Genomic DNA, 27,811 nt, shown 5'->3' on the forward strand with positions numbered 1-27,811 from the left:
ATCCCTGGGTCAGGAATATCCCCTGGGGGAGTGCATGACAACCCACTCTAGTATCCTTGCCTGGAGAATCCCATGGACAGAGGAGCCTGCCAGACTATAGTTCATAGGGTTGCAAAAAGTCAGACACAACTGAAGAGACTTAGCACACGCACACACATCCTACATCCTTGCTAAAAACACGGCCAGCTTGAAGACTATAATACTGGGAAAGTTTTGGGATGCTTGTGATTTCGTTTTCATTAGATGACAGAGCCTCTGTAAAGTCATGCCAACTGATAACTGCCAACAGTCCTCTTTTTTCTCCTACTCAGATACAGAGAGCTGGTGGCTGCCACATACAGATAGATACTTTTGAAAGAAAGCAGTGACCTTCTCGAGGGTTCAGATTTCTGCTTCTCACTTGTTTTAAATGATTACCACAGGACCTTTGAGACTGATGGGCTCTATTTCCTTTGCCCTTCAAGTCTTAGATAAATATAAAGACATTCATGTAAAAGCTTTCCTCACCTCAGCTGTGAATCATGGGACCTAAAATGTAGCAGAAGGCAGGTCTGTCTCTGCTTAGCTGCAGGGACCCTGTACTCTGAAGTTTCAACTTCAGCAAAAAAATATGATGTATGCTGGAGAGAACTTTATAGATTAAACCAGTTAACACTGGCACACACCATATCTATATCCATTTATATTTATTCAAATGTTTTAAATAGAATTGCGAATGCCAAGATAAGAAAGTAAGAACACCAGAAATGAAATTAACTTAAACAAACAGAAAATTACATTGAGATTATTTCACATGATCAGCAAATTTAAAAAAAAAAGATTTCTCTGTTGAACATTTATAATAGACTTAAAATGAGATTAGACATTTACAAATTGAAAACATTTATCACAGAGTGCAGGGCATTTTGATGCAGGATCAGTAACAGTAAAATAAAGATAGTTGGGTTTAATACCATATCATTACTATCTTGATATAAAAAAATTATGGTAGTAAAAATTTTTACTTGCAGATCTACATTTTAATGGTTTGGAACCAGAATTTTAAATTACCCCCAAAAGAAGGTATTTATAAATGTATATCTGAGGGAAGACTCTTCAATGAACTTTCTACCACTTTTAGAATGAATTTATTTCTAGCACTACATTAATTCTCTTTTAGATGGAATTCAGTAATTCCTAATCCAGTAGTTTGACAGGTCAAAAACTTAAAAAATATCACATATACAAAAAATCCCAGAATGGCAACTCTTCTATTGCAATATTTATTAAATATATTTTGCTTCTTTCTTTCAACTAAACATACACTTTCTTTCAACCTAAAACATGCTTAAAAGCAGAGCTCTAACAATTTTACTGAGGAAGCATTCAATAGGGGACCCAGTCAGCGCCGTATACGTGTGCGTGTGCATGAGTGTGCATGTGTGTTCATACTTTGTTTCTGATACCAGTTTTGAACAGGAAACTGCTTCTCATTGATGCTCTGATTCATTTCACTCAGAACAAAAAACACTAGGATTGCATGTGTTCCCATAAGATCGCCAGTTAAAGACAGAGGAAAATGTGAAAGGAAGGGTCTCTGACCAACTCTGGAGAAGTAGGACATCCATCCCAATGGGCTGATGTGCAATGGATTTCACTAAACCTTCGCTGTTCACGATCACGCGTGTGACTTACAAGCATGTGAGATCAGAGGCTGCCTGGCCGGGCCTTGCCCCGGCGCACCCTACCCCCTCTTCCACAATGCTCCTGTGGCTCCCGGGGACCTGGGCCACTGTCTCTCAAGAGACCCAATGTCAATGGGTTCGGTCACCCAGACAATCAGCAGCTTTCAACCGCATGTCCTCTCCTCTCTTGGTAAAAGGACGGCTTTGAAAAGCATCTTTCGAAATGAGGATCCGAGTAGATAGGGAGGGACAGGAGCCCAGGCATACTTGTTCCAATGATCGACAAGTCGTTAGCTCTGTCTACTGTGTGATGTTTGGGTGAGGCCTCTTGGGCTTCTGACCAACCCTGAGAACTGGGTGGGGGAGTTTGGTGCAGAGAATGGTGTGTGTTAGTCTCCCTGGGTTGGGGGGACACCCTGTAGGTAACAGGTGCAGGCTTGTCTTCACTGTCATATACACACAAAGCTACGGCTGATCCTTGGTGGTCAGGGCAGGTTTGTTTAGATTAGACTAGAGTTAACTTCCGGTGTACTTGTCATTATTTTAACAAGGGTTTTCAGATACAAATAGCAAATTACATTTTATGAAAAGGAATGAGAACATTTTTCCCAACTAGCTGAATACCAAATTCCCAGTGGAACAAAAACAGGAAAATGTAATAGGTGAAGCGACTGTCCAACTCAAATGAATTGTTGAAAAAAATTAATGTCATTTTCTAAGACTTTCTATCAAGAATCTCACATGCTGCCAGAGTTAACTAATCTTCTCATTCAAAGTGGACAAATAAAAATAAAAGAAAGTGGACAAATAATATGTGAAGGTCAAATAAGTGACAGAAGGTACGACAATGGGGGCTTCCCTAGGGGCTCAGCGGTAAAGAATTGCCTGAGAAGCAGGAGACACAGATTCGATCCCTAGTTAGGGAAGATCCCCTGGAGGAGTGCCTGGCAACCCACTTTGGTATTCTTGCATGAAGAATCCCATGGACAGAGCAGCCTGGTGGGCTACAGTCCATAGGGTCACAAAGCGTCGGACATGAATGAAGTGACTGAGCGTGTACATGGACACACACAACAATGACAACTAGTGTACAACCATTTGCTCCCAGCAGTTACTTCAGAAATATAACTTGGCCATAGGTGGGCAGAGAAGATGTGTCTCATTCCTTATTCAACTGATCCAGGGGTTTGGCTCAGTCTAGACCAGTGCTTTTCAAATTGGCCCCATGTTGAAATCACCTGGAAAATCTTTAAAAGGGTACCAACTGAGTCCTAACTCCAGATATCTGATTTAATTTGGGCAGTAGAATGTTCTAATGTTCCCAGTCATCTCTACTGTGCAGCCATTCTTAAGAACCAGTGGTCTATTACCCCCCGAGAACTTCAAATAGATGAGGCTGGGTCTAGTACATCCAGAAGTTCTGACTACGGATTCAGACATAAGATTAATTTAAAGATTTCAAATCACTGTGATCTTGGAATTTCCCTCTTTGGGATAAAGCAACATCAACAACAAAGAATATGCTCCTTCCCACTCCCACACTCAACACACAAAATGAAGATTTTAAAATCTGCTCATCAGTTGGTCATTTGAGCCATTTTCCATGGCATCCACATGAACGGTCAGCTTGTACAACGCACTAATGCTAAAAATCTAGCAAACCGCTATCTAGTTTTAAAACTATTTTTTACCTATTCTTGGTAATTTTACAAAGCTCAGTCTTCTAGGATTTGAGCTGTTGTGACTGGAATCACCTCTTCCTAAATGAAATAGCAGTTTAAATTCATATGGCATAGAATTTACTCTATTAATCCAACTCCACAATTTCCTAGAGCAAAAAGAAGTCAGTGCTTTAGTTGGTGCTTTGCAGTTTTGCACATAACTTTTGCTCAGTGAAACTTGGTTATGTTCTCTCTCTTGGTTATTGAAATCTCCTATAATATAGGCAGCACAATCTGGGTGTTAGATACTGGGTTGGCAAAAAGTTCGTTTGTGTTTTTTCACAATGGCTTATCAAAAAATTTATACAAATGTTTTGGCCAAACCAGTAAAAACCAGACGCCATATTTTTAGCTAGGGAGGTGTTCTCTAAGTTCCCCAAATGATGGGTTCTTTGTTGGTGGTATAAGAATAAGGGCTGGTAGATATTTAAGGACATCAACTGTCCAGCTCTTTGCCACAAAAAGGCCAGCCCTTAACGAGGTGACAAAAATCCCTGTCAATTCTGAATTGACCACTAGCAGAAAAGGAACTCCAAATTCCCTTATACCCAGCACTAGCTTTTAGAAACTCTTATAATCAAGAGTTCCTCTTTATGTCTGATTTAATATACTCATATTGGTCATTAATTAATACCATGGGGGGAATCAGCACTGTGGCTTGTCCTGCATTTATTTCAAACCTACCAAGATTGGGTTTAGTATACAGAATTATTATTAATGCTGTGATTAGAATATTTCCGTCAATACTTTGGTCTGTTAAAACAGCTTTATTCCCTCTTTTAGGACATTTAAAACTGAAAGAATAGGGAAGTGATATGCATAATAATTTATGAAGATTCCTATTTACATTATTAACACAAAATAATCATTGAGAAACTCAGAAGACTGCCATGAACACACTAATTTTTCACACATCAAGAAGCCTGAAAATTACCGTGAAATGATTGTGATACTGTTTTCATTTCAAAAGTATCCGAGGGGCATACCACAAAAACTAGCAGTCTAGTCAACTCATGAATGTGTTGGCATCTATTCCATTAAACCAACAGTAGTCATTTCTAAGCAGAGAAGGCAATGGCACCCCACTGCAGTACGCTTGCCTGGAAAATCCATGGACAGAGGAGCCTGGTAGGCTGCAGTCCATGGGGTCACTAAGAATCGGACACGACTGAGCGACTTTACTTTCACTTTTTACTTTCATGCATTGGAGAAGGAAATGGCAACCCACTCCAGTGTTCTTGCCTGGAGAATCCCTGGGACAGGGAAGCCTGGTGAGCTGTCGTCTATGGGGTCGCACAGGGTCAGACACGACTGAAGTGACTTAGCAGCAGCGGCGGCAGCAGTCACTTCTAAGACTTCCAATCTGTGACTTGTGATGGGTTCCTAGGAGACTGAGATAAAGGCATGCTGCTGCCTGATCTACTTGGGGGTCTACTTGAGGACAAGGATGTGGTCTTAGTACTGACTATACAGCACACACTCAAATTTCCATGTGATAGGTTCCTATCTCACTGATATTACTAGTGCCAAATACTAAAGGAGCCCAAAATACGCACTTTGAAATATGTCATTTTATGTAACTCTACACATGTATTCTACATATTTCTACATAATGGGTAGAAGAATGGATTTTGAAGTTTATTTTAAGCCCGAGAAACCCTGCAGCTCTCCTAGGAAAGAATGCCCAACAGGGTTCTGCAGAATCCTAGAAGCCTACAGAACATAAATACTGCAGAATCACGGCGCTGTCACAATCTGGCCTGTATTATTTTATTGCATAATGAGATGTCTCAATATCAGAGAAGATCCCAATGAATGGGTGTGAATGAAAAGAGAGTCTTAAGTGACTCTAATCAGAAGAAGGGGATTCTTTAGGTAGCTAAATTGAAGTAGAAACAAGAACATCAGTGTTTTCCTTCCTGTAACAAAATTTTCCAGTATTCTGAGCCCACTTCTTTCACCTATATTTTATCATACATGAACTTTTAATACCAACATTTTAAGTAAAACAGTATTTGAAAACTATTCTCTCAAATAGCTGAAGATATATTTTACAGTTAATTGGCAATGTGTATCATGGTGTATGTCCCTCAACTCAGTAATGTTCTATCAGTGAACTTTAAAGAAATTATCCATAATCATGTTAAATAATATATACAGGAATGATAAACATTATTTACAGTGATAAGAAGAAAATACTAGGGTAATCCTAAATATCTCTTAATGAGGAAATTCCATGCTCAAAAGACATAAAAAAAACTAAGTTTCTGAGAAAAGTTTCCAAATCTGGTAACATTCTCATGACATAGTATTAGGTGAAAAATGAAGGCTAAAAAGATTTTATAAAAGCTTATTTTTATTTTAAAGTTTCCTAGGAAAAAACCATTAGAGAACATATTTTTCTGTGTTTCCAGTTATTAAAACAGACTTGTGTTACTTTTGCAATCAGGAAAAATTAATTTAATATAAAAACTTGAAGAAAGTATATCAAAATATTAATAGTGATATTCTTTAATTGATAGGATTATAGGTGATGATTGTTAGAACACTTTCCCCAATGCTTTATTTTATAGAGAGAATGTTTAACTTTTCAAAGTCAGAAAAAACTTTCAAGGTCAGAAAAAAAACCTCACTTGTAGTGAGTAATGTATTTGCTGCAGTATCTTTATTCCTTCCTCATAAGTCAGTGAGTTATCAGAATACATTTCAGAATGTATTTATTGAACTCCAATGTGCAAAACAGCAATGGCTCATTTTAAGAGACTTAGATTATGTGCTACGAAATGTAATGAAAAATTTTACTGGGAGAAAGTCGAAACTACTGATTTAAACAACTTTTCCAAACGATCTGTGTGGTGGTGCCAAAGCTCTTTTCTTTAAAGGACCAGAAGTACTAAGTCTTCTTTTGTGCAGTTATGTCCTGGTCAGTCCTGAGTGCTCATTGGAAGGACTGATGTTGAAGCTGAAACTCCAATACTCTGGCCACCTGATGAGAAGAACTGACTCATTAGAAAAGACTCTCATGCTGGGAAAGACTGAAGATGGGAGGAGAAGGGGATGACAGAGGATGAGATGGTTGGATGGAATCACCGACTCAATGGATATGAGTTTGGGTAAACTGCGAGAGTTGGTGATGGACAGGGAGGCCTGGCGTGCTGCAGTCCATGGGGTCGCAAGGAGTTGGACACTACTGAGACTGAACTGAACTGAACTGATGACGCCACAATGTGACCTTGAGGCTAAGTGGTCCCAACTACAGGCATTCTCTGTACTCTGAGTCATCTTAATTATTTCACATGGTAGATACTGAATAGATAGGTATCAGGAATATATTTATATTTTTTCTTATTGGTTTCTTCTGGTTTTGATGTTCTTACCTTTGAATAGAGCTCAACAAAATAAGAAGGGGCTTATATATACCATATGAGTAGAAGAGTATATATCCTCCTTCAATTTTTTCCAGTTTAAAATGAAAAAGACAACTGATTCTCCTCAAATCATGCTTAATTCGTTTCATTCTAAGACATTCATGAACTGTTAAATGTCTTAATTTTAGAATGCCACAATTTGCTGATAGCTTAGTACTACTAATATTGTATCATCTTACTTTCTTGTGAACAAAGGTCTTGCCAACAAAGGTCCATCTAGTCAAAGCTATGGTTTTTTCTGTACTCATGTATGGATGAGAGTTGGACTATAAGAAAGCTAAGTGCCAAAGAATTGATGCTTTTGAACTGTGGTGTTGGAGAAGACTCTTGAGAGTCCTTTGGACTGCAAGGAGTTCCAACCAGTCCATCCTAAAAGAGATCAGTCCTGAATATTCACTGGAAGGACTGATACAGAAGCTAAAATTCCAATATTTTGGCCACCTGATGTGTAGAAGTGACTCATTGGAAAAGACCCTGATGCTGGGAAAGATTGAAGACGGGAAGAGAAGGGGATGACAGAGGATGAGATGGTTGGATGGCATCACTGACTCAATGGACATGAGTTTGAATAAGTTCCAGGAGTTGGTGATGGACAGGGAAGCCTGGCATGCTGCAGTCCATGGGGTCACAAAGAGTCAAACATGACTGAGCAACTGAACTGAACTGAACTCTCTTGTGAAGAAAACGTGAGAGTATTTGTTTACACACCTATTAGATTATTGAACATGAGAATTCAAATTGAAGAAGCAAGAAAGGAGGCAATAGATGCACTTATATGTTATAAAGGTGGCTAGTTATAGAAAAAATATTTGACTTACCTGTAAAAATATTGTACAAGGAAATCACAGTATAAATAGCGTATCTTATGACACAGAGTCAAACAAAGATGTAGTGAAAGAATGATTTGCAATTGCCAAAATAACCCAAAGGCCTCTTTGTTTCTGCTGGCAGATGCTGATATACAATTCTAATGCCTGTTAAACAGTATTTAAGCAAATATTTTATAAAACCAAGAATCATTTTAAGTATGTCAATTACATAGGGAAACCAAGTCAAAACACCAATCTGATTGCACAGCTTAATCATCACCAAATAACATGAAAAATGTAATGTCATTGTCCTGATTTAGTGGCCGTAATTATTGCTCCCCTGTGTTGCCTCCTTATTTTCTCCTATATTCTTTCCTTTATTGCGAAGAAACATCTTTAGTGAGGATAACACTAAAATAAAATTAACATAGCCAGAGCAAAGATAAATAAAATTTAAAAAGCCAACCTTTATTCCACTCTGAACAAGTTTGTGAATGTCCAAATAAGGCTCCTTGAAAATTTCTCCTTCGGGGGTAAGTATCTTCACGTAACCTTCTTTTTCCAGAATGAAGAGGCGGTGGGAGCCATCCCCACTATGTAGGGCGCTGACAGGCTGGCGCAGCCCACTCACAACCTCCTGGATACAGAAGCAGTTGTGTTTGTGCTTTCTAAACAAATTAAAGAAAACCAGTAAGCTTTTCCTGAGATGAAGGAGGTAAGAAATGTATGTAGCATCCTTTTCAAAATATATTTCCTTTAGAAATCAACCAAGGGCTGGTAACCCAAGGTCCCAATTTGATTCTCTAAAATTATTTTCAATGGGGGAAAAAAAACCCCTCAAAAGGCTTTCTATCAGAAAGCAAAGGAGAGAATCCAAAAACAAAGGTATTTTAAATTTTTCACAAGCTCACTATCTCATCTTTCAGTGACTCCAATTAAAATCAGCGTTACTCACAATAATTAAACTCACAATAATTAAATAATTAAATTAAATAATTACAGAAAGGTACTCAGAAAGTTCTAAAATCTATTTATAAAAGTCTGTTTAGCTAATAATAATTGTGCTCAATGTTTCTACTGTGCCATAAGCTAGCAACAATCATACAATTCAAGCTTAAAACTATACTCATAAAATTCCCATGAATCATAGAGAAGCTAAGCTCAATAGAAGATTAGTAGTCTCAGCATTAAAGATATTTAAGCGAGTATCATTTTAGAGAAGCAAACTGCCAAAAAGAAAAAAACAAACATCTGGAGGATATCACTGCTGGACATGAATGAGCATACACAGATGACTCATTGTTAAAACTACAAAGCTTGTCAGGTTTTGTGTTTTTTTTTTTTTAAGATTAAATAACATTTATCTTTATGAACCTGCTGATCTCTTCCACTTTGTCATATTCTTCCATCTGGTCCAAGTAGTTAGAGGCTGGTCCTCTGATTTGTTTTCTTGGAAAATCAGGAAAGCACAGGCCACCATCTTTTCTTGCATAGTAAAAGCAAAACTCATCAGCAGTAGTTTGAAGTAAACCTTTAAAAAATGTAAAAAGATGCCTTAGAAATATTTAGTGTTATGGTAAAAACACCACATTTGAAAGACAAAATATAGGTCAAGAATTTTCAGGAATATTCTAGGAAAATAGATAGACAAAAAAAATAAAAGGAAAGAACACTGGATTTTGGTTTGGGATTTCCATTTCTTTTCAAATCAAACATTTAAAGTTGCAGTACAAGTGAAACGATATTGTATTAGATGTCTTAAAAGGCTCATATGAAATAGAGCTAGTATGAACCCAGCATTAATTGCATTGACTCTATTTTCAAACCTTCCCAGTTTCCAAGTGTCACACTTTCATACTCATCTGATTTCTGTTCAGCCCTTTTCCCCTACCATGTTAATAACCTCCTAAGAAAAACAAATTGCAGTCAAGAAAGAGACAGACCATCAAGAGCCAGTGTGGGTCATTTTAAAATTCTTACTCTATTGTCACTCATACATGATTAAATGATAAATCTAGCTACTATCCCAAGGTCATACATTATATGCCACAGTAAATGACTGACTCCCTGCAATGATCAAGCAATGAATTGATGCCAGTAACAGAGCCTCTATATTCAAATGTGTTGGTGCCTTTTCTTGCTCACTTACAGAAGATTATTTTGTAACACAAACATAATCTTTAAAATATTCTTTCAATCTTCTCAAACAGAAGAGCAGACATACTACTCCTCACTGAAAAAAAAATTAATTAATATGAACCAAAACAAAAATGCAGAGTAGACTTAAAGGGATCTGAATGAAAGGACTTATCTTTTCATTTCTTACATAGTAAGAATTTTTATCAAATAAAAAGTTGAATAAGAAAGACCTTATCACAAAAAAGAATTTTGACATTACTTTTACAATTTGAGTTAATAAGGCAGGTCTTTTTTTTTTTTTTGCAGGGAGGGTATAATGGCTAAGATTCACTTCCATATCTGACAATTGTGTTATTAAAATATGATATTGCTATCAGAATTGACTCTCAGCTCAGTTCAGTTCAGTCGCTCAGTCGTGTCCGACTCCTTGCGACCCCAAGAATTGCAGCATGCCAGGCCTCCCTGTCTGTCACCAACTCCTGGAGTTGACTCAAACTCACGTCCATCGAGTCGGTGATGCCATCCAGCCAGCTCATCCTCTGTCGTCCCCTTCTCCTCCTGCCCCCAATCCCTCCCAGCATCAGAGTCTTTTCCAATGAGTCAGCTCTACTGCTGTCTCAAATTCCTGCTTCTGATTTCATACCTTCAGTTATGCTCAATCCCTTGATTTTTACCTGACAAATCAAACTATTGTACTCCCAGGTAATCAGGTAATGTAGCTGAGGTTTAGAAGTTGTATAATGGATGCAAGTTTGCAAGTATTTGTAAGAAAAAGAACTTGGAATTTGGGGACAACCAAGTGAGGCCCATCAGTGGAATATGAAAGACACTAAAAAGTTCATTTTCTGTGAGCTTAACCCAAGTCCCCTCCAACCTAAGACTAACTAACCTTGGAATCTGAGGGCCCCACAGGATTAAAACATAATATATATTTTGATCTAACTTGTGGGTGAAGTGTATCATCCCTGAACTTCTGAGACAGATTCTTCAATGCCAATACCTGACTAACCCATTGGGAAACAGGGCTTCCCTGGTAGCTCAGCTGGTAAAGAATCCACCTGCAACACGGGAGACCTGGGTTTGATCGCTAGGTTGAGAAGATTCCCTGGAGGAGGGCATGGCAACACACTCCAGTATTCTTGCCTGGAGAATCCCATGGACAGAGGAGCCTGGCAGGTTGCAGTCCATGGGGATGCAAGGAGTCAGACATGACTGAGCAACGAAGCACAGAATTGGGAGACTTCTTATCTTTGGGAAGCAGGTGAGTAAGAGCAGATGTCATTGTGTGCGTGTGTGTGTGTGTGTGTGTGTGTGTGCGTGCATGTGTCTGTGTGTGTGGTGGGGGATGGGCAGAATAAGCAGCCATGGTAGCTGGGAAGGGTGCTCTCTGGAAGTGTGTGTGTGTGTGTGTGTCTGGAAGTGTGTGTGTGTGTGTGTGTGTGTGTGGTGGGGGATGGGCAGAATAAGGAGCCATGGCAGCTGGGCAGGGTGCTCCCTGGGAGGGCTAAGGCAGCTGGAAGGAGGTTATCTTTCTTTGAAAAATCCAGGGATTAGAAATTGAGGAGAGGAATGAAGGCTGCAACAGCATTTACTCATCTTCAGCAATGTACTGTCTGCAAGAAATTAAGTTTTCTCTTCCATTCTTTAATGGCTAAGCATCAGAGGAAAACTGCATAGTGGTGTTAAATAATTCTGTCTGAGGTAAAAAGAAGGGAAGGAAAACTGAGTTGCTAAATCAAACTCTTTCCAGTTTTGGCCCAGATGTTTTGGGGAGCTAGATGCTCTCTATATGAACACAGATATAGATCTGTAGATAGAGACATATATTCACCTTTAAGCAGGAAGTTCTCTATGCCAATATGGTGCACGCAGGAAGACTGCTATACTAGGGATATATTTATAACTGAATATGTGAAGGAGAAATTTTGTTTTAACTTTGTTTTACCTGCAGGGGTCACACATAAATTTCAAAGTACAACTCAGAGAACATTTTGAGTTCATTTTTAAAAAATAATCTGTTTTTCAACATTATAGTCTGCAAACCCATACCATTTTAAGGGGAAATAAATGAATAATTCCAGTAGCTGATTGCATTTTGTTAAGAATTATTAGCTGGGGACAAATATGAGGAAATGAGAAATGGTTTTCAAAAGAAACATCTGAAGATCAATGAGTGCAGATTCATAAACTCTGACACTCCAGAGATATTATGCTCTCTTAGCAAATTAAACAAAACCAGAATGCCACCAATTAATTATTCTGAAGTTTTTACAGTATTAAAGGCAAACTGAATAATCTAAGTGGGAAGAAGGGAGCCAACTTAGAGGATTTTTACACAAAAATATGGGCATTTTCCGACAATTATGATAATATGAATGGAAACATCTAATACTTTTATTAGTACTTTATCTTAAGTGATCTGATTTTATAGACAGTGATGAATAAGATATATTTTCTGTGAACAGCTAAAAGAGGATCTGGTTTGGGGACACTGGGCTAACATTTATTTCCTGGGAAGATGCAATTTAGCAAATGGTACCCTTCTGTTTAAAAGGAGACCCTGAAGAGCATTTTACTGAAGCCGTGCAGCTCACCCTGATTATCATCATATGATCAGGTCCACCAGCGATGGGAGCACACTGATGATTCCAGCAGCTGAAATGGTCTTATAACGCCTGATAATTTATCAAACTTTTTGGACCTGTAACTCTTCTCCCATCTTACTATACCACAAAGCACCCTGTAAAATACTGGACATGTAAATAAATATTCTCTATGCCATTTTCTAAGCTCTAGCTTTTCCCTAAGCAAGTATGCTAGAGAAAAGCTCCTTTTCCTCATTCTCTCTGCTGTTTATATTGACGAGGAAAAAATGGAAAAACCCCGCCATCTGTAAGGCTTGGACTGGAAAGCATTTTTGAGCAGGAGGTAGATCTGGGTGTATCAATCCATCCATTCTGGCTTGCTCTCTGGGGCACTAATGAGACACAATATAAGATATCTGACTAGGGGTCAGGAGTGGCTGTGGACCTGAGAAACTCAGTGGAATCAAATCCACGACCTTGGCCTCTTTAGCATTGGGATTAAACCAGTTGAACTAATTGTGTACAGACAGTTCACACAACCCTCATCTACAGCTGAGAGATGATAGTCCGAGAGTGATAGAAGTCATCATGGTAATGAGTGTAAATTTAAAGGAAGAAGCAAAACCCCAGAGGGACCCTTTCAGATCCTCTCCACAGAGTGCACTGATTAGCTCATCATTCAGTGAACAGCAGAGTATCTCTTCTGTTCATCGTAATTCAGCCAGAAGAAGAGACCCATGGTATTGAGAAACGAGTTTCTATCGGTTTTTGTGTGTTTTTTTTTAAATGAAATTTGGGGATTTTTTAGAAGCTTTAAGAGTTTATCGCCGTCACTAAATTCACAGCTGGAGAATACTATGATCAATGAAGCTCTAGTATATCTTTACTGCAGTGATTTTTAACTTTTTTATTTTTTGTGGAAATAAGCAGACCATGAATTTTTCTGAATTAAGGTTTCTAGAAAATTGCTAGACGTGCAGAGGGAATGGCACTTTCTTAAAGCTGTGAGGGTAAAGCAAAGGGATAGATAATTTATGTGTTTGATTCTTCATGTACTGGGCCATGGGGGAAGAAATGAAGATGTCTCTGGAATTATTTTCTCTCTTTCAACCCTTCTCAGCAATCTAAGGTCCCTTCCTCTACATGTTTTTGATTTGCAAAAAGATGAGGCTGATGAGGATAGGTTAAAAAAAAAAAAACAGAATCACAAAGTAGCTATTTTTCACAATGTTGAATTTCAGAGAAGAGCAAACCATGACATTAAATAGACTTAAGAAGGTGAAAATATTACAAAGTCACTTTTTGAGCAATTTCTGAAATAGGAGTGCTCTAGAATTCTAAAGAGCCTTCTGTGCTGGGGGCCAGGGCCAAGGGGAGGACTGTCATCTGATTTATCATACTTTAGGAAATGGTAACCTGTGTGCCAAGGATCAGTCTGGCTAACAAATTGATGGACACAAACAGTGTGTTATTACAGCTCACTTTGGGGACATGTATTTAGAGCGATTATTAGCATTTGATGGATGCAGAGGAATCCCCTCTGTTTCGCTGCTAACGCCTGCCGGCCCAGCCCTAAAAATCACCCTGGCCGCTCCACCTTCCACTGGAGTGGAGCTTTCATCTGGTTATCTTTCAAGGCAGCCTGGGTGGCCACCAAAAGCACTTGACATCTTGATGCACTTCAGCAGTTTTACATATATACAAACTTTGGAGAAAAATAAATTTGTCATTCGTCACCACATATGTTGACCTGGGGAGCAAGGTGCTTACAGTTTGGCTCCTGAGCTGTTTGCCGGGCTCTCTCTTTCAGTGGATATTGCTTTTTTTTGTTTGTTTTGGAAGCTAAAATAACTCCAAATAAAGGAAGCACCCCACAGACGAGTCTCTCAATTCAGCCTAGTGGCATTTATCTCAAGGAGATAAAAACGCTGAGTGTCAGTATCGTTTTCAGTTTCGAGTGGTAAAGGCAAGCCTTCCAGACTGGAAATTTGCAGCAAACCTTGATGTGGACCTAATCTGTTATCACTTCTCGGCAGGCCATCTAGGCAACCGTGACCTATTCTACTTTGCTTTGGGGAATGTGATAAAGAGGAAGAAACAGCTGGTTTCAGGCAAACCTTAGAAACATGGCTGTAGTTTATAAAGTCAATAATAATATTTTCACATTGAATGGGTTTAGATACATGTTATGGTACACCAAAGGAAGCAAGCAACCCCAGTCAAAATGTTTTCTTAGGCTATTAAGAGCACTCTATTAAAAAAAATACAAAAACTACACATTTCTGGGTCAGAGAAAAAAGTAAAATGTGCATAGCAGTTTTAAAAACAATTGTTCAAGTGCATCCTACAGTTCTTAAAGCTTGTCTTTTATTTCAATGCCATTGAGTTTTATAAACTGTTAGCATCAGTAGACTTCTTTGTTTGTTACACTAACTAAATAGAATCTGTCTTATTAAATTCTTTTCTACGTCTGTGTTGATTCTTCCAACTAAAGCAACAACCACCAGGGTTCACAAGCCCAGATGATAAAATTAATCAGTGCCCAAGAACTTATACGTTTATTAGGGTCCAAAATATGACCATGTGTATCTGGGACATTATAAGCTTAAGAACTTAAACTTTTATCTCGCCTGTAAGTTTCTCATTGTATACAACCGGATTAAGGCGTTTAACTTCTGAGGCTACCAGGTAGCTCACTGGTAAAGAATCCACCCACCAATGTAGGAGACTCGGGTTTGACCTTTGGGTCAGGAGGATCCCCTGGAGAAGGAAATGGCAATCCACTCCAGTATTCTTGCCTAGACAATCCCATGGACAGAGGAGCCTGGCGGGCCACAGTCCATAAGGTTGCAAAGAATCGGACATGACTGAGCGCGCGTGCACACACACACACACACACACACACACACACACACACACAAGGCTCAATTTTCCTCATCTGTCAAAGAGACACAACTAGAACTTTCCTATCTCCCTCACAGGCTTTATGAGAGGCCATCAGTCACTATATGTAAAAGTACTTTCTAAGGTGTTACACGTTGAGGGGGGGCTTTCAAATTTTATTTAAGGAAATACCTTATAAGTCAGTGGACAAACTGTGCTTTACATATCAACTGTGTGTAAGGGGAGGTTGTCTTGATAGCGACAATGATGAGTAAAGACACCAGTGAGAAATCTGTATCAATAATCCAGCATGCGTAAAGATTACCAACTGTATTATCAGTTTAACAAGAAATGTAAAACACTTCAACAAAACAATGTACTGTTTGTAGGGTGAAATGACAGTTATCCTTTTAGCAGTAATACAAGGTCATAAGTTTTTAACAGTTAATTACAAGGTAAAAATAGGTATTTTGAGAGGAAAGGCAAGATAAATTTCACACCCTTGTAAAGCAAGCATTTGGGCTTCCCTGGTGGCTCAGTGGTAAAGCATCTGCCTGCCAATACCTTGAGAGCTGGGTTTGATCCCTGGGTCAGGAAGATCCCCTGGAGAAGGAAACGGCAACCCACTCCAATATTCTTGCCTAGGAAACCCCACGGACAGAGAAACCTGGCGGGCTATAGTATAGGAGTAGCAAAGAGTCGGACTCGACTAAGCAACTTAACCAACACCAACGAAGCAAGTGTTTAGGAATAAGCATCTTGGAAAGCTATTCTGCAGTAGTTGATTTCACTTAATCATTTTTTTTTTTACCTGGAATATGGCCTCGGCAAGTATAAAAGAATTCTTTGCAATAGTCTTTGCAGAGGAAGGGAAGTACCAGATCTCTTTCCAAGGCTTCTCTCTCAGGTGAGTAGAACAGGCTCTGAGAATGCGGAGAACAAACGGCACACTTGATTTCCTCCAGTAACTTCCCGCATTCTGTGTTGTTGGTAACAGAAAATATCTGAAAGCCAGAAATTAGGAAGACTTCTGTTTAGTTCTACGAAGTTAGGTTTAGTCATTTTTTTTTTTGGTGGGGGGGGGTGGGTCAACATAGAAAGAGAAAAGTTCACTGAGCCAATGCTGTAGTCTGCAAAGAATCACCAAGTCATAACACCGAGCACCTTTATAAGGACATAAGCACAGCCTCTTCCCAGGTGGCTCTGGTGGCAAAGAACCTGCTTGCCAATGCAGGTAACAGACGCGGGTAAGAGAAACGGGTTTGATCCCTGGGTCAGGAAGGTCCCCTGAAGGAGCACAGGGCAACCCACTCCAGTATTCTTGTCTGGAAAATCCCCTGGACAGAGGAGCCCGGTGGGCTACAGTCCACAGGGTTGCAAAGAGTCGGACACGACTGAAGTGACTTAGGCAATCTCTTGGGTTGGGATGGGAGGGCAAAGGGTAAGGATGCACAGACGGGCTTCTTACTCATGTAAATCAGTCTGTTTGTCCTTCAGGTGTGAAAAGTTAAATGACAATTATATTTTGGAGAAGGCAATGGCACCCCACTCCAGTACTCTTGCCGGGAAAATCCCATGGATGGAGGAGCCTGGTGGGCTGACATTTAATTTGAAAACTCCAAATATCTTAATCCGACTCTGTGTAAAGCAACTTTTTAACACGTGGCTTTTTTGTATCTTGGGTAAAAATCTCTTTCATTCCTGGAATGCCTAATGAGATTCTCAAAGATGTTATTTAAACAATATTGTTCTCATTTGAATTAATTTACAATCTACAGATTGCCTAGGCAAAGTTTTCTAAAGTGTGGGAAATATCTTCTTTTCGTGTTCTACAAAATTAATACCTGAAGTTGAGTAAAAGAGGTTTGAGACCAACTTTTATTATTCTTTATATCTTAGCCAGGAAAAAATTTCTAACTAGCTCCTCAGGTATATGTACGAATAAACACAAGACTTTAGTAAAAGTGTTTTTGTATAGTATTTAGTGAGTTTTAATGAAAAAGGGGCATACAGTATTATTATGTCTTTTATATCAATAAGACTAATTTGACAGCTACTGATTCATTGAGGTTAGCAATTTGTAGGTAAAATAGATCTCACTGTCTAAAAGTAACTTTAAAAAACTGATTTCAGGACCTCCTCTAAAAAACAGAATATCAGCACAATATTTGATACATGAAATATAGTACTGTCAAATTAAACATTGATTTCTCATATTAAAAACACCATAATAAGGCAGAATTTCATATAAAAATTTCAAGTTTCCCAGTTTATATGACTATGTTTACACTTATTTCTTTAGAACTATGAACTGAAATTAACATTTTAAACTCTAGATCACTGCTTAAAGCAAGTATTTCATCACAAGTTTAGGTTCTAATTTGAGTAAACTGAGTGACTCATATGGCTTCTGTGTTTTTAGGATAAAAACATTCTAGGTGATCACAAAATTTGGATCTGAAAGAGCAAAGCAACTAAAAGAAAAAAAAGCTGCACACAAGGCATGCTGAAATTTTAGCATGTAGTAATTAAAAGTCCAACAGAAGCTACCCTGTTCCAGAAAAAAAAAAATGTGTGTGTACATATATGCATATGATGAGTTGTAACTATCTACAATATTCAGAAACTTTATTAATAATTACAATTATGCTTACATTTTTATCATTTTATTTAAATGACAATTGCTTAAATGGTTAAAGGTTTCTAAAAGGAAACAGACCAGACACTTAGAATTTGCATTCCAAGAATGTTTTAAATGTCTTTTGTTGTCCATACTCTGTCAGACCTCACCAGATCTATTCAATATTAATACTGTTCAAGTTTGTTCAGTTTGTTTATCACATGGCAGTCCAGTAAGAACAAAACAACGGCAGGATGCTGAGGCCACCTCTCTTGCTGGCTGACAAACTGGAATGTAATTACCTTTGGTTTTATGGAGAGTATGCAAGCTTAGATTGTTCATAGTTGAAACAAAATGATTCCCATGCACACTCCCAGCTGCTCTCCAGGAAGAGCTTGATTTTTAGTGCCTAAAGAATTGTGTCTTTTACAATTTTTGGAATGTGTCCTGGCCACAAGGTCTCTCATCAAAAGTTTCAGAAATAGGATTCAATAAATTATCTGAAATCAAGTATAATATTATTCTTTGTAGAGTTTCACGCTGTCCCAGCCCAGCAGGATGGTAACATTTTGCTCTGTGTGGGGTCTGCAGTGTAAATACCTATTTGAAGATAGATAGAGCCATCATTCTGGCTTTGGTTTCAATGAACCAATAGTCCTACTGAAGTCAATTAAACTGACTCAGCCCAAGCTGCAATGCTGTTTTAGACAGATGAGTGCTGGTGTGCATAGGGTATTTTTTTTTTCTTTTTCTTCTTCTTCTTTTTTTTTTTTTTTTTGTCTATGTGTCTGTGTCTATACAGGGCCTTAACTTTATGTCTGACAATATCATCAATCTTAAGAAGAAATTTAAGCTAATTTCCTGTTTCAATTTTTAAAAGCCATATATGAAACCATCAAATTATAGCGGTTTAAACTAAATATACTTTGGAAATCATGTAAAACTTCGAAACATTATTAGTGTGCCTAGTAATGACTGTGGCTGTTGCTGACTAATTTATAACATCTGGCAGGTCATCCTTTAATCTTTAGCCACATGAAAGTAAAAATCCATAGAAGGAAGGTACGATAAATGCTGGAATACACAGTGAAGCGTGGCCTACAGCTACAGCTTATCAACAAATAGTAAAATGGGTGACAGAGACCTTCTGTATTTCTCTTTATTTATCAAGTAACAGAACAAAGAGGATAAAAAGCCACACACATGGGTTCGATGAGGGGACAAAAGGGGAAAATACAGGACAGTATATTAAGATGATGCTTTAAGATCACTTGGTACACAGAAAGTTATTTCTAAAAATCATATGCCTACAAGGTTGTTCAGCTGTTGGATAGAACACATGCGTCTCTGGACTGTAGTGCTGGATTATGTCATTAAAGAGTTCAGTTTCAATTTTAGGCTAATATGTAAATAGATCATTGTACTAAGGCAGCTGTTAAAGGGACCCCAGGATGAGTTATTTGTTTAGTTGGATGTGTTCAACAATAGCCTTTGTCCCTGAAAGAGCCAGAGCAAACAAATGATTGTAAAAGGGCACACTTGAAAACAATTACTTTTCACCCATTCCTTGACAGCTTTGGCTGTGAAACCACCCAAGGTAGAGGGAGCTTCTATGCCTCTGTGGCTACAAGTTAAGTTTTAGAAATGGGGGTATTTCAGTTGGTTGCAGATTCAATTTGGCTAATGGGAATTAGATCTTTTTAGCATCTTGTATTTAGAAGCTGCAAAAATGTTGCTAAGACAACATAACTTTCTAGATTTTAGCAGTACTTATTTGTAACAGTAGTTAACCATCTCGTTACAGTTCACAAAACTACTAAAATATACAAAAAAAGGAAAATACAAGATAACTTATGCGAATAATACTGTGGCTAAGAATTGAACTCAATTACATTCAATAGTTCCTTACATATTAAAGAAAATGGGTTAGCCTGGAAACTGGACTTAATTGCCCAGCTAAGCATGATCAATATTCTATCTAATTTGCTACTATTTGTCTATGAAGTTTCTTCCTTTAGGAAAATGCTACTCCTGTAGTTTCATGAAAATTTGCAGAAATCTTTCTGGGGAAAAAAATTTGTTTTTCATAAACAAAAAAAAGGGCCCTTTCAAATAGCCATCATCTCTCCTGTACACACATTATGAAATAAGACCCTAACATACATTATAAGCCAGGAAGGCTTAAGGGAAAAAAGGGAAACACAGAAGTTTATTATAAAATAACATGTTTTAAAAACTATTAAAACTTGAGAACGAACATGGGTCGAGAATGCACATGCAGAACCATGTTACATCTCTGATTTGAACAATTTAAGTATTGTTGATTTATAAGCCACTTGTAATGGAACCAGCCAAAGTCTAGTGTACCAACTTTAATTCAGACACATTTTCCACATGAGTAGGGGTTTGTTGGAGATTGGAAGCACGTAAAACAGAAGGAATGTGGATCGCTAACGTGGCAGAATGCTTCCTAAAGAATGATTTCTTTAAAAAAAATTTATATAACTTCTCTTAAGGGTTATAACTCTACTCAGACCCAGCCCCCCATCCCTTCCCCAGCTCCCCATTACACTTGGTCAAGAAAAAGTTGTCATCCCTCCTGCACCTGGCTGAGTTCAGCATTGTAGGGGTCTGCGAATCATTGGTTACTCATACATATATCGCACATGGGGAGGCTTCATGGCAAACATTTTGAAATCTTTATCTGAATCTCCTGGTTCTGTCCAGCTCCTGGTAAAAACCCTGGAGCGGCTGTGAATGGAGTGATTTTTGTACTTTAATTCAATTAAAACCCAGGAGCTTAATGACATTGTTTTGAATAAAATGCTGCAATATCTGTTCCCTGCATCTCAGACTACTGCTGCATATGGTAAGAATAAAGAGAGAGTTGGAGCTGAAAACCCACAGCAAGACAGTTCTCACTCAGCTGGGAATAGAGGGAGTTGGACAAATGCTCCCTCAAAAGGCATGAACATTTGGACAGAGCTGGGGACTGAAAGCGAATGATGTTCTCTAGTTTCACCCATTAGTGAACCAACTAACCAACACAATGGTGTTGTTGTTATTCTTTGGCCATAAGCAACAGGGCTCTGTGTGTGGGCAGCACTTTAGTGGGGAGGAGGATAAGTCGACCCCTTTTTGTCCTATTGATTTTTTCCTATTTGCATGACTTGAGCAAATTAAATGATGCAATATGGCTTTTTGTTACAAAACAAAGTGAGAGATACCACCCAGACACATATGTTGATTCGTAGGAGCTGTTTACATGAGAATAGAGTGAAATCTACCGTGAACTGAGCATAAAAATTAGATTCAGCCTGGGTATTTTTTTTTTTTTTAATGCCTGGGCCAGCAAGACTGAAACACAAGTTTTCCAAGAGTCTCTCAGACCTTGACAACTGCAGTGTTGTAACAGAGGAATTCTTAATTAAACCTAAAATGGGGAAAGGGAGGGGGAGCAAAGACACCTGATTGTTTATTTCACGGGCAGGGATTGTTAATGACCCAACCCCTCAGTCTTTCCTTGGAGTACAGTAGAGAACACACGTTACTGCAACCCAGGGCAAGAAAGATGTGGCAGAACTCAGATAAGCATGTCTTTACACCCAGCCAACACTATATTCATATTCGTTTCAACTTAAAAACATCGGGAAAGTGTAAATGCCACTAACCCCAAAACAAGTTCCTAGAGAAGGCGTTCCTACACAAGTACCACTGAAAGCCCGATTTTATAACGTTACAAAACGTGACAGGAGGAGAATCGCCGCGGTTTTCTGCGATAAACACGCTCCAGCCAAATCTTTCTCCAATTCTGGGGTTCTCAACTGGACTACCAGGAGTTCCTTTTTGCTGTTTAACTATTGTAACGCAGGACACCTCCCCCGCCTTCTGACCGGGCTGGGGATCTTACACCAACCCGGCTTCAACATCCTTTAAGATTCAATTCTCTCTCTCACCGAGCACGTGGAGAAAACTGCACACATCTTTTTACTCTAGAAAAACCGGAAACCACAGCCACCTTCATTTACAGTTTCACCGCAGCCAATGCCCGATTCGATCCAAAACACACTGTTCCTCGCGATTCTTTTAAAATATTTACCCAGCCCAGAATGCGGGTACCACAGAGGCTTCTCTTTTCAGAGACAAGCAATGTTGCACGACATCCCGCCCGCGGACTCCTGGGGGCTGGATAGGTGTCTGCGCACCCCAGAGGAACACACAAACGAATCACGCTAGCGCTTTAGAAAGTTATCAAGAAGGACTCCCGGAGACAAGTTTGGCCCCTCTACAGCCACCAGCATCGCCGGAGCCTCAGGGAACCCCACCCAGTCACTATGCCAGTCTCGCAGCTGCGAGGCGGGTGCATGCCTACCTTGCTGTCCAGGCGCCCCAGCCCGGGGCTGTCACTCCGCAAGCAGCAGGACAGTCGAGGGTAGAAGCCGCCACACAGCATCTCTCCCCCACTCAGCAGTTCCGGCTGGGACATCATCCGCCTATCTTTCTTTTTCAGGCGCTTCGGGGGGTTCCCATTCAGGCACCTTCTCCTCCTCACTCCGCTCCCTTCGCTTCTTTCCCCAAACTTAGCATCTCCTTCAAAGAAGCCCAGAGCCACGGCCAACAGCAGCAGCTTAAAGGACAGCATCTTCAGCATCATCTGCCCCGCGCGGTAGGGGCTGGGCGCGGGAGGCGGAGGGGGTGGGGGGGGAAGGTCACTGCCCAGCAGGGGCACTAGGGCGCCCCGGGAGGGGGCTGCGGGGCGGCAGGACACTCGAGAGGCAGAGAGAGGTGGCGGGGGAGAGAGGGTGTAGAGCGTTGCAACTTTGCAAAAAATAAAAGACGAGGCGATGGGCCCGATGCCTCAGGGGCGCCGGAGGAGCCAGATAAAGTTGTGCGGTTGACACCGTTTGCAGTGGTGCCAATGTCAGTCTGGTGGGGGGCTTCCTGATGCGGCTGAGAAGTGGGAGGAGGAGAAGGAGGTGGAAGAGGAGGAAGAAGAGAAGGAGAAGACGGCCACAGAGGTTCACTGGTCCGTGTAACGGGAGTTGTGTAGGTGAGACAGTACCAGGAACAGACACGGCGGCGGCGGCGGCGGGGCAGGCGGAGGCAGGGCCAGCGCTGGGCTCTAGAGGATGCTGAGGTCTCCTCTGCCGGCGGCTGCAGCTTCTCACACAGCCTCTCATGTTTCGTTCCCTCTTTTCTTCTTCTTTTTAACTAGCGCGCGGGGAGGTGCTGCCACCGCGCGCCCCTTGACGTCACCGCCGCTCGCGCGCCCCCGCCCGGGCTGGGGGAGGGGAGGGGCGGCCCCGGCGCGAGCGCGTCCCCCGGCCCCGGCGGCCTCCAGGGTGCGGCGGGGAGGGGCCGCGGCGGCGGGCGGCGGGGGAGGGCCCGCCGGAGCCCTCGGAGCCAGCCTCGAGGGCGCGGGTGTCCGGCCGCCGCCTGGCCGCGCCGCCCGGCTCGGGCCGGGTGCGGTGGGGTGGGGGCCGCGCACGGCTCCGGTCCCCCCAGCCCGCCCCCCTCCGGACCCGGGCGCGCGGCCCGGTGGCTCTCCGTCCGTTGCTCGCCCCTCACGCAGCCCCTCCGCACGACCCCGCGCGGAGGCGCCGAGAGAAAGTGAGGAAGAGCAGGCTGCGGGAAGTGAGAAGGGAGGGGACCCTTCCAGGGCCTCCCCTACCCCGGCTCCGACCCGCCCCTTGCCCCGGAGGGAGGGTGAGCCGAGTGGGCTGGAGTTGTGGTGGGGGAGCGTTTCGGCCCCTTCCCCCCCAACCCTGGCCCGCGCGACTCCTCCATCCCCTGGCGATTTCCAGTGTGAAGCTCACGCCGGTACAGATCCTCCTGGGGTCACATTGAGAGGCGGGGATACAGCCCAGATGCTGCAAGCCGTTGAGAACGTGCAGATGAAGTCGGTGCCGAGAAGATGTACCTCTCCTTGCCTAAGTCCTGCGCGCGCCTGAAGTGGCATAAGCGCCTGTGCGTGGGGTGGGGTGTGGACGCCTCTTGGGGGAACTGCTCCCACCTGGGTCCTGGGCGGGCTGGGCCCGGACACCCCTTTCCCAGGCCCCACCTGTGCCCTAGAGCGTAGCTGGGCCCCGCTGGCGCTTTCTGCAGAACAGAGGAATATCCCAGGTTGAGGAGCAGAGGAGAAGCGGGCATTGGAATCAGCGTTCGTTTTAAATGGAAAAGAAAAAGTCCTGGGGAGATTTCCGCCGGGGTGTAAACACAGAGGCCCTGGAGAAATAATTAGTAGTAGGTTTGCGCGCGTCAAGGGGCTGGATGCGCTACTTTTCCAGTGTCCCTAAATAGAGTAGCCCCTTCCCTCCCTCCAGCTAGGCAAAGTCTAAAGTGATCTGTGCCTTATCGAGCGCGGTGATGTGACATTAACTGGACCCCCGCCAAGTCGGCATCGGAAGGAATCTCTACGAAGTTGCATCACAAAATGTGCTTTCTGTCCACTTGAGTGTTTAACAAGGGGAGCTCTTTTCTGGTACAGGGGTTCTGAAGAGGAGATGAGGCAGTTTTCTCATTTTGGCAATGGAGGAACGTTCGCCATATTTGGATTTGCTTCACTTTTCCAACACAGGCTTGGTCAAGCTAATGTGAATGTTTGACAATGGGTGTGGATAACTGATTAATTATTGTTAAAGTGGTCGCAGTGGCTAGATAAGGCTTCTGCCCCTTTCTCTTCCAGGACCTGAATTTGCTAGTGGAACTAGGTTTTTCCCAAAAGAGGTGACAGAATGACTGAGAAGAAGCTGCTGGGCTGTGGAATCCAGTCCTGAGCTCACTGTAAGTGCCCCTATGACGTACTTAACATTTCTCCCAGGGGCTGTTGTATACACAAGACTTCTGTATACTTGTGATCCCAAATGCTCCTTGTGATCCCACAGACTACTTTATCTGACATTCTCCCTGCCCCGTTGAAGACTTTTTAATATAAAATAAATCATAGAGCTATAAAGACTTTAAGACTTTAAACTCTTATTTAATAAACAAATCTAGAAAGGAATCCTGTCAAGATTAAGTCATTTGCACAATCTCATCTAATTAGGTGTTTAAAAATCAGAGACCCAGTCTAGGTTGCTTTCCACTATCTAAGGTTTTACTCCCAAATACCAGTGTTATGTTGGTTTTCCAAAATAAAAAATCCTTTAAAAATTCTGTTTCAGTGGTTTGAGCTTCCACCCTAAGTGATGAATTTTTGGAACAGGCCTTACTTACGGTTTGTGTTTAAAGACTAAGGACATTTAAAAGTAAATTAATTTTGGTTTTAAGAAAATTATGCAGATATCATAAACTGAGACCCTAAGTTAAAGATAGTTTATAAATGATTACTGAAACGAGACACAGTTGTTCCTTCTTGATCCATGGGAGCTAGAATTTATCCCATCTGCTGTTAGTCACGACAATCCATAATTTGGGTCACTGATGAGTTAGTCGCATTTATTTTCAGTGCCACTGATAGAATTTCTGAATAGTCACCAAACAGTGTTATACAAGTGAACTAACTTCTGATTCATTTTTTGCAGAGGGAAATAGCAAACTCATCTATAACCAGATCTTCAAGCATATTTTTTTTTAAGACTCAAGAATCAACATTGAGCTGTTTTCTGAAAGAAAACCACTGAAGCCCTCCTGGAGGCTGCCCAATCGTCTGCGAACTTGAACCTGAGAAATGGACTTGTTTTTCATCAGGATGATCGCCTTCTTCACCTGAATCATCAGAAGTGGTGAGAAGAAAAGACCCCTACCCAACCAAACTGCTTCAGACAAATTCAATCAGTCTGTAAAGGAATGGAGCTGTACAGTGTGGCCAGATCACCATCTGCTTGCACCACCACTGAGCTGTCTCTCTAGGACTGCCACCTACATGTAGGTTGCACCCAGTCCAGGGCATCCGGCTGAGGCAGGGACTGGGAGCTGAAATCCTGCTCCATTTACCAAGCCAAGTTTGTTGGTGCCTGGCCAAATGATGTGGCTTTTTTTTCTAATTTGCACCAATGCACCCTGTACAGTCTAGTGGCATGTCTGACCATCCCAATCCCATACCCCAGTCCTATCTGAGCTTCTATTCCTTACCTCAGATGGATTCAAGATTTTCATGAACAAATTAGGTGTCTTGCACAAGATGAAATGTTTGACCCGAATTGAAATTAGTTTCATAGATGAAGCTCAAAATATTACCATATGTAGGAATTATATATATATTTATACGTGTATGTATATACAGTTAAGTAGATACCATTGTCTATGTATCAGAAGTTAGTACAGTTTAAATGGATAAATGTTTAAAATAAAACTATTTGGGGTATTTGCATCGGTTTTATATATGGATTTCTGGACTTCACAGAAATATGTGCTATTTAATTCTATTTTAACAAATATAAAGTGCCAAGCACTATACTAAACAATATGTATCCAGTAATGAAAAATAATACAAACATTCTGCTTTGAGTAGTTAATAATCTAGAGCTAGAGATTGAACCCATATCTTGTATCTCCTGCACTGGCAGATGGGTTCCTTTCTACTTGCGCCACCTCAGAAGCCCCAACAATCTAGTAAGGAAGAGAAATGATAAGGTCACAAATAAACTTGTGACTAAATAATTACAGTCAGTTCAGTTCAGTTCAGTCACTCAGTCGTGTCCGACTCTTTGTGACCCCATGAATCGCGGCACGCCAGGCCTCCCTGTCCATCACCAACTCCCAGAGTACACTCAGACTCACATCCATCAAGTCAGTGATGCCATCCAGTCATCTCATCCTCTGTCGTCCCCTTGTCCTCCTGCCCCCAGTCCCTCCCAGCATCAGAGTCTTTTCCAATGAGTCAACTCTTCGCATGAGGTGGCCAAACTACTGGAGTTTCAGCTTTACCATCATTCCTTCCAAAGAAATGTCAGGGCTGATCTCCTTCAGAATGGACTGGTTGGATCTCCTTGCAGTCCAAGGGACTCTCAAGAGTCTTCTCCAACACCACAGTTCAAAAGCATCAATTCTTTGGCGCTCAGCCTTCTTCACAGTCCAACTCTCACATCCATACATGACCACAGGAAAAACCATAGCCTTGACTAGATAGACCTTAGTCAGCAAAGTAATGTCTCTGCTTTTGAATATGCAATCTAGGTTGGTCATAACTTTTCTTCCAAGGAGTAAGCGTCTTTTAATTTCATGGCTGCAGTCACCATCTGCAGTGATTTTGGAGCCCCCAAAAATAAAGTCTCACACTGTTTCCACTGTTTCCCCATCTATTTCCCATGAAGTGATGGGACCAGATGCCATGATCTTCGTTTTCTGAATGTTGAGCTTTAAGCCAACTTTTTCACTCTCCACTTTCACTTTTATCAAGAGGATTTTTAGTTCCTCTTCCCTTTCTGCCATGAGGGTGGTGTCATCTGCATATCTGAGGTTATTGCTATTTCTCCCGGCAATCTTGATTCCAGCTTGTGTTTCTTCCAGTCCAGTGTTTCTCATGATGTACTCTGCATATAAGTTAAATAAGCAGGGTGACATATTCAGCCTTGATGTACTCCTTTTCCTATTTGCAACCAGTCTGTTGTTCCATGTCCAGTTCTAACTGTTGCTTCCTGACCTGCATATAGGTTTCTCAAGGCTATGAAAGAAATGCTAAGATGGAGAATAACAAGCCACATTTATTTCAGATTAAGTGGCTGGAAGGAGCCTTTCTGTGAAAACGACATTTCAGCTGGGACCCGAGGATGAATTGGAAGGAGTGTGTTAAGTGAGTCCTCCTTGCCATTTAAAGTACAGGAAAAAGAATGAAACATTGCCATCTGCAGCAGCTTGAATTGATCTAGAGATTATCATACTAAGTGAAGTAAGTCAGAGAGAAAAAGACAAATGTCATATCACTTGTATGTAGAATCTAAAAAAATGATACAAATGAACTTGTTTACAAAACAGAAATAGAGTCACAAACATAGAAGACAAGTTTATGGTTGCCAAAGAGG

The 27,811-nt window shown here is 41.0% G+C and overlaps 1 protein-coding gene and 1 long non-coding RNA gene across 3 annotated transcripts in view; one reads left to right on the forward strand and one right to left on the reverse strand.

The window, feature by feature from the left end:
* The window catches only part of HHIP (hedgehog interacting protein), a 110,930-nt gene extending 87,824 nt beyond the window's left edge, over positions 1–23,106 (reverse strand). For both annotated transcript variants that reach the window (XM_069556790.1, XM_069556789.1), the window contains exons 1-4: positions 22,222–23,106; positions 16,041–16,233; positions 8,997–9,153; positions 8,089–8,290 (exon numbers count right to left, since the gene is read on the reverse strand). In XM_069556790.1, the coding sequence (XP_069412891.1) occupies positions 8,089–8,290; positions 8,997–9,153; positions 16,041–16,233; positions 22,222–22,503 (834 nt within the window). In that variant the 5' untranslated portion in view covers positions 22,504–23,106. The remainder of the gene's footprint in view (positions 1–8,088; positions 8,291–8,996; positions 9,154–16,040; positions 16,234–22,221) is intronic.
* A 547-nt stretch (positions 23,107–23,653) lies between these two features.
* On the forward strand, positions 23,654–26,160 carry LOC138422192 (uncharacterized). Its single transcript, XR_011249786.1, has 3 exons — positions 23,654–23,816; positions 24,535–24,632; positions 25,373–26,160. It is a non-coding gene; the product is annotated as an uncharacterized lncRNA (long non-coding RNA).
* Positions 26,161–27,811: the final 1,651 nt, after the last annotated feature.

The sequence above is a fragment of the Ovis canadensis genome, chromosome 17 (genome assembly GCF_042477335.2).
Source record: "Ovis canadensis isolate MfBH-ARS-UI-01 breed Bighorn chromosome 17, ARS-UI_OviCan_v2, whole genome shotgun sequence".
NCBI lineage: Eukaryota > Metazoa > Chordata > Mammalia > Artiodactyla > Bovidae > Ovis > Ovis canadensis.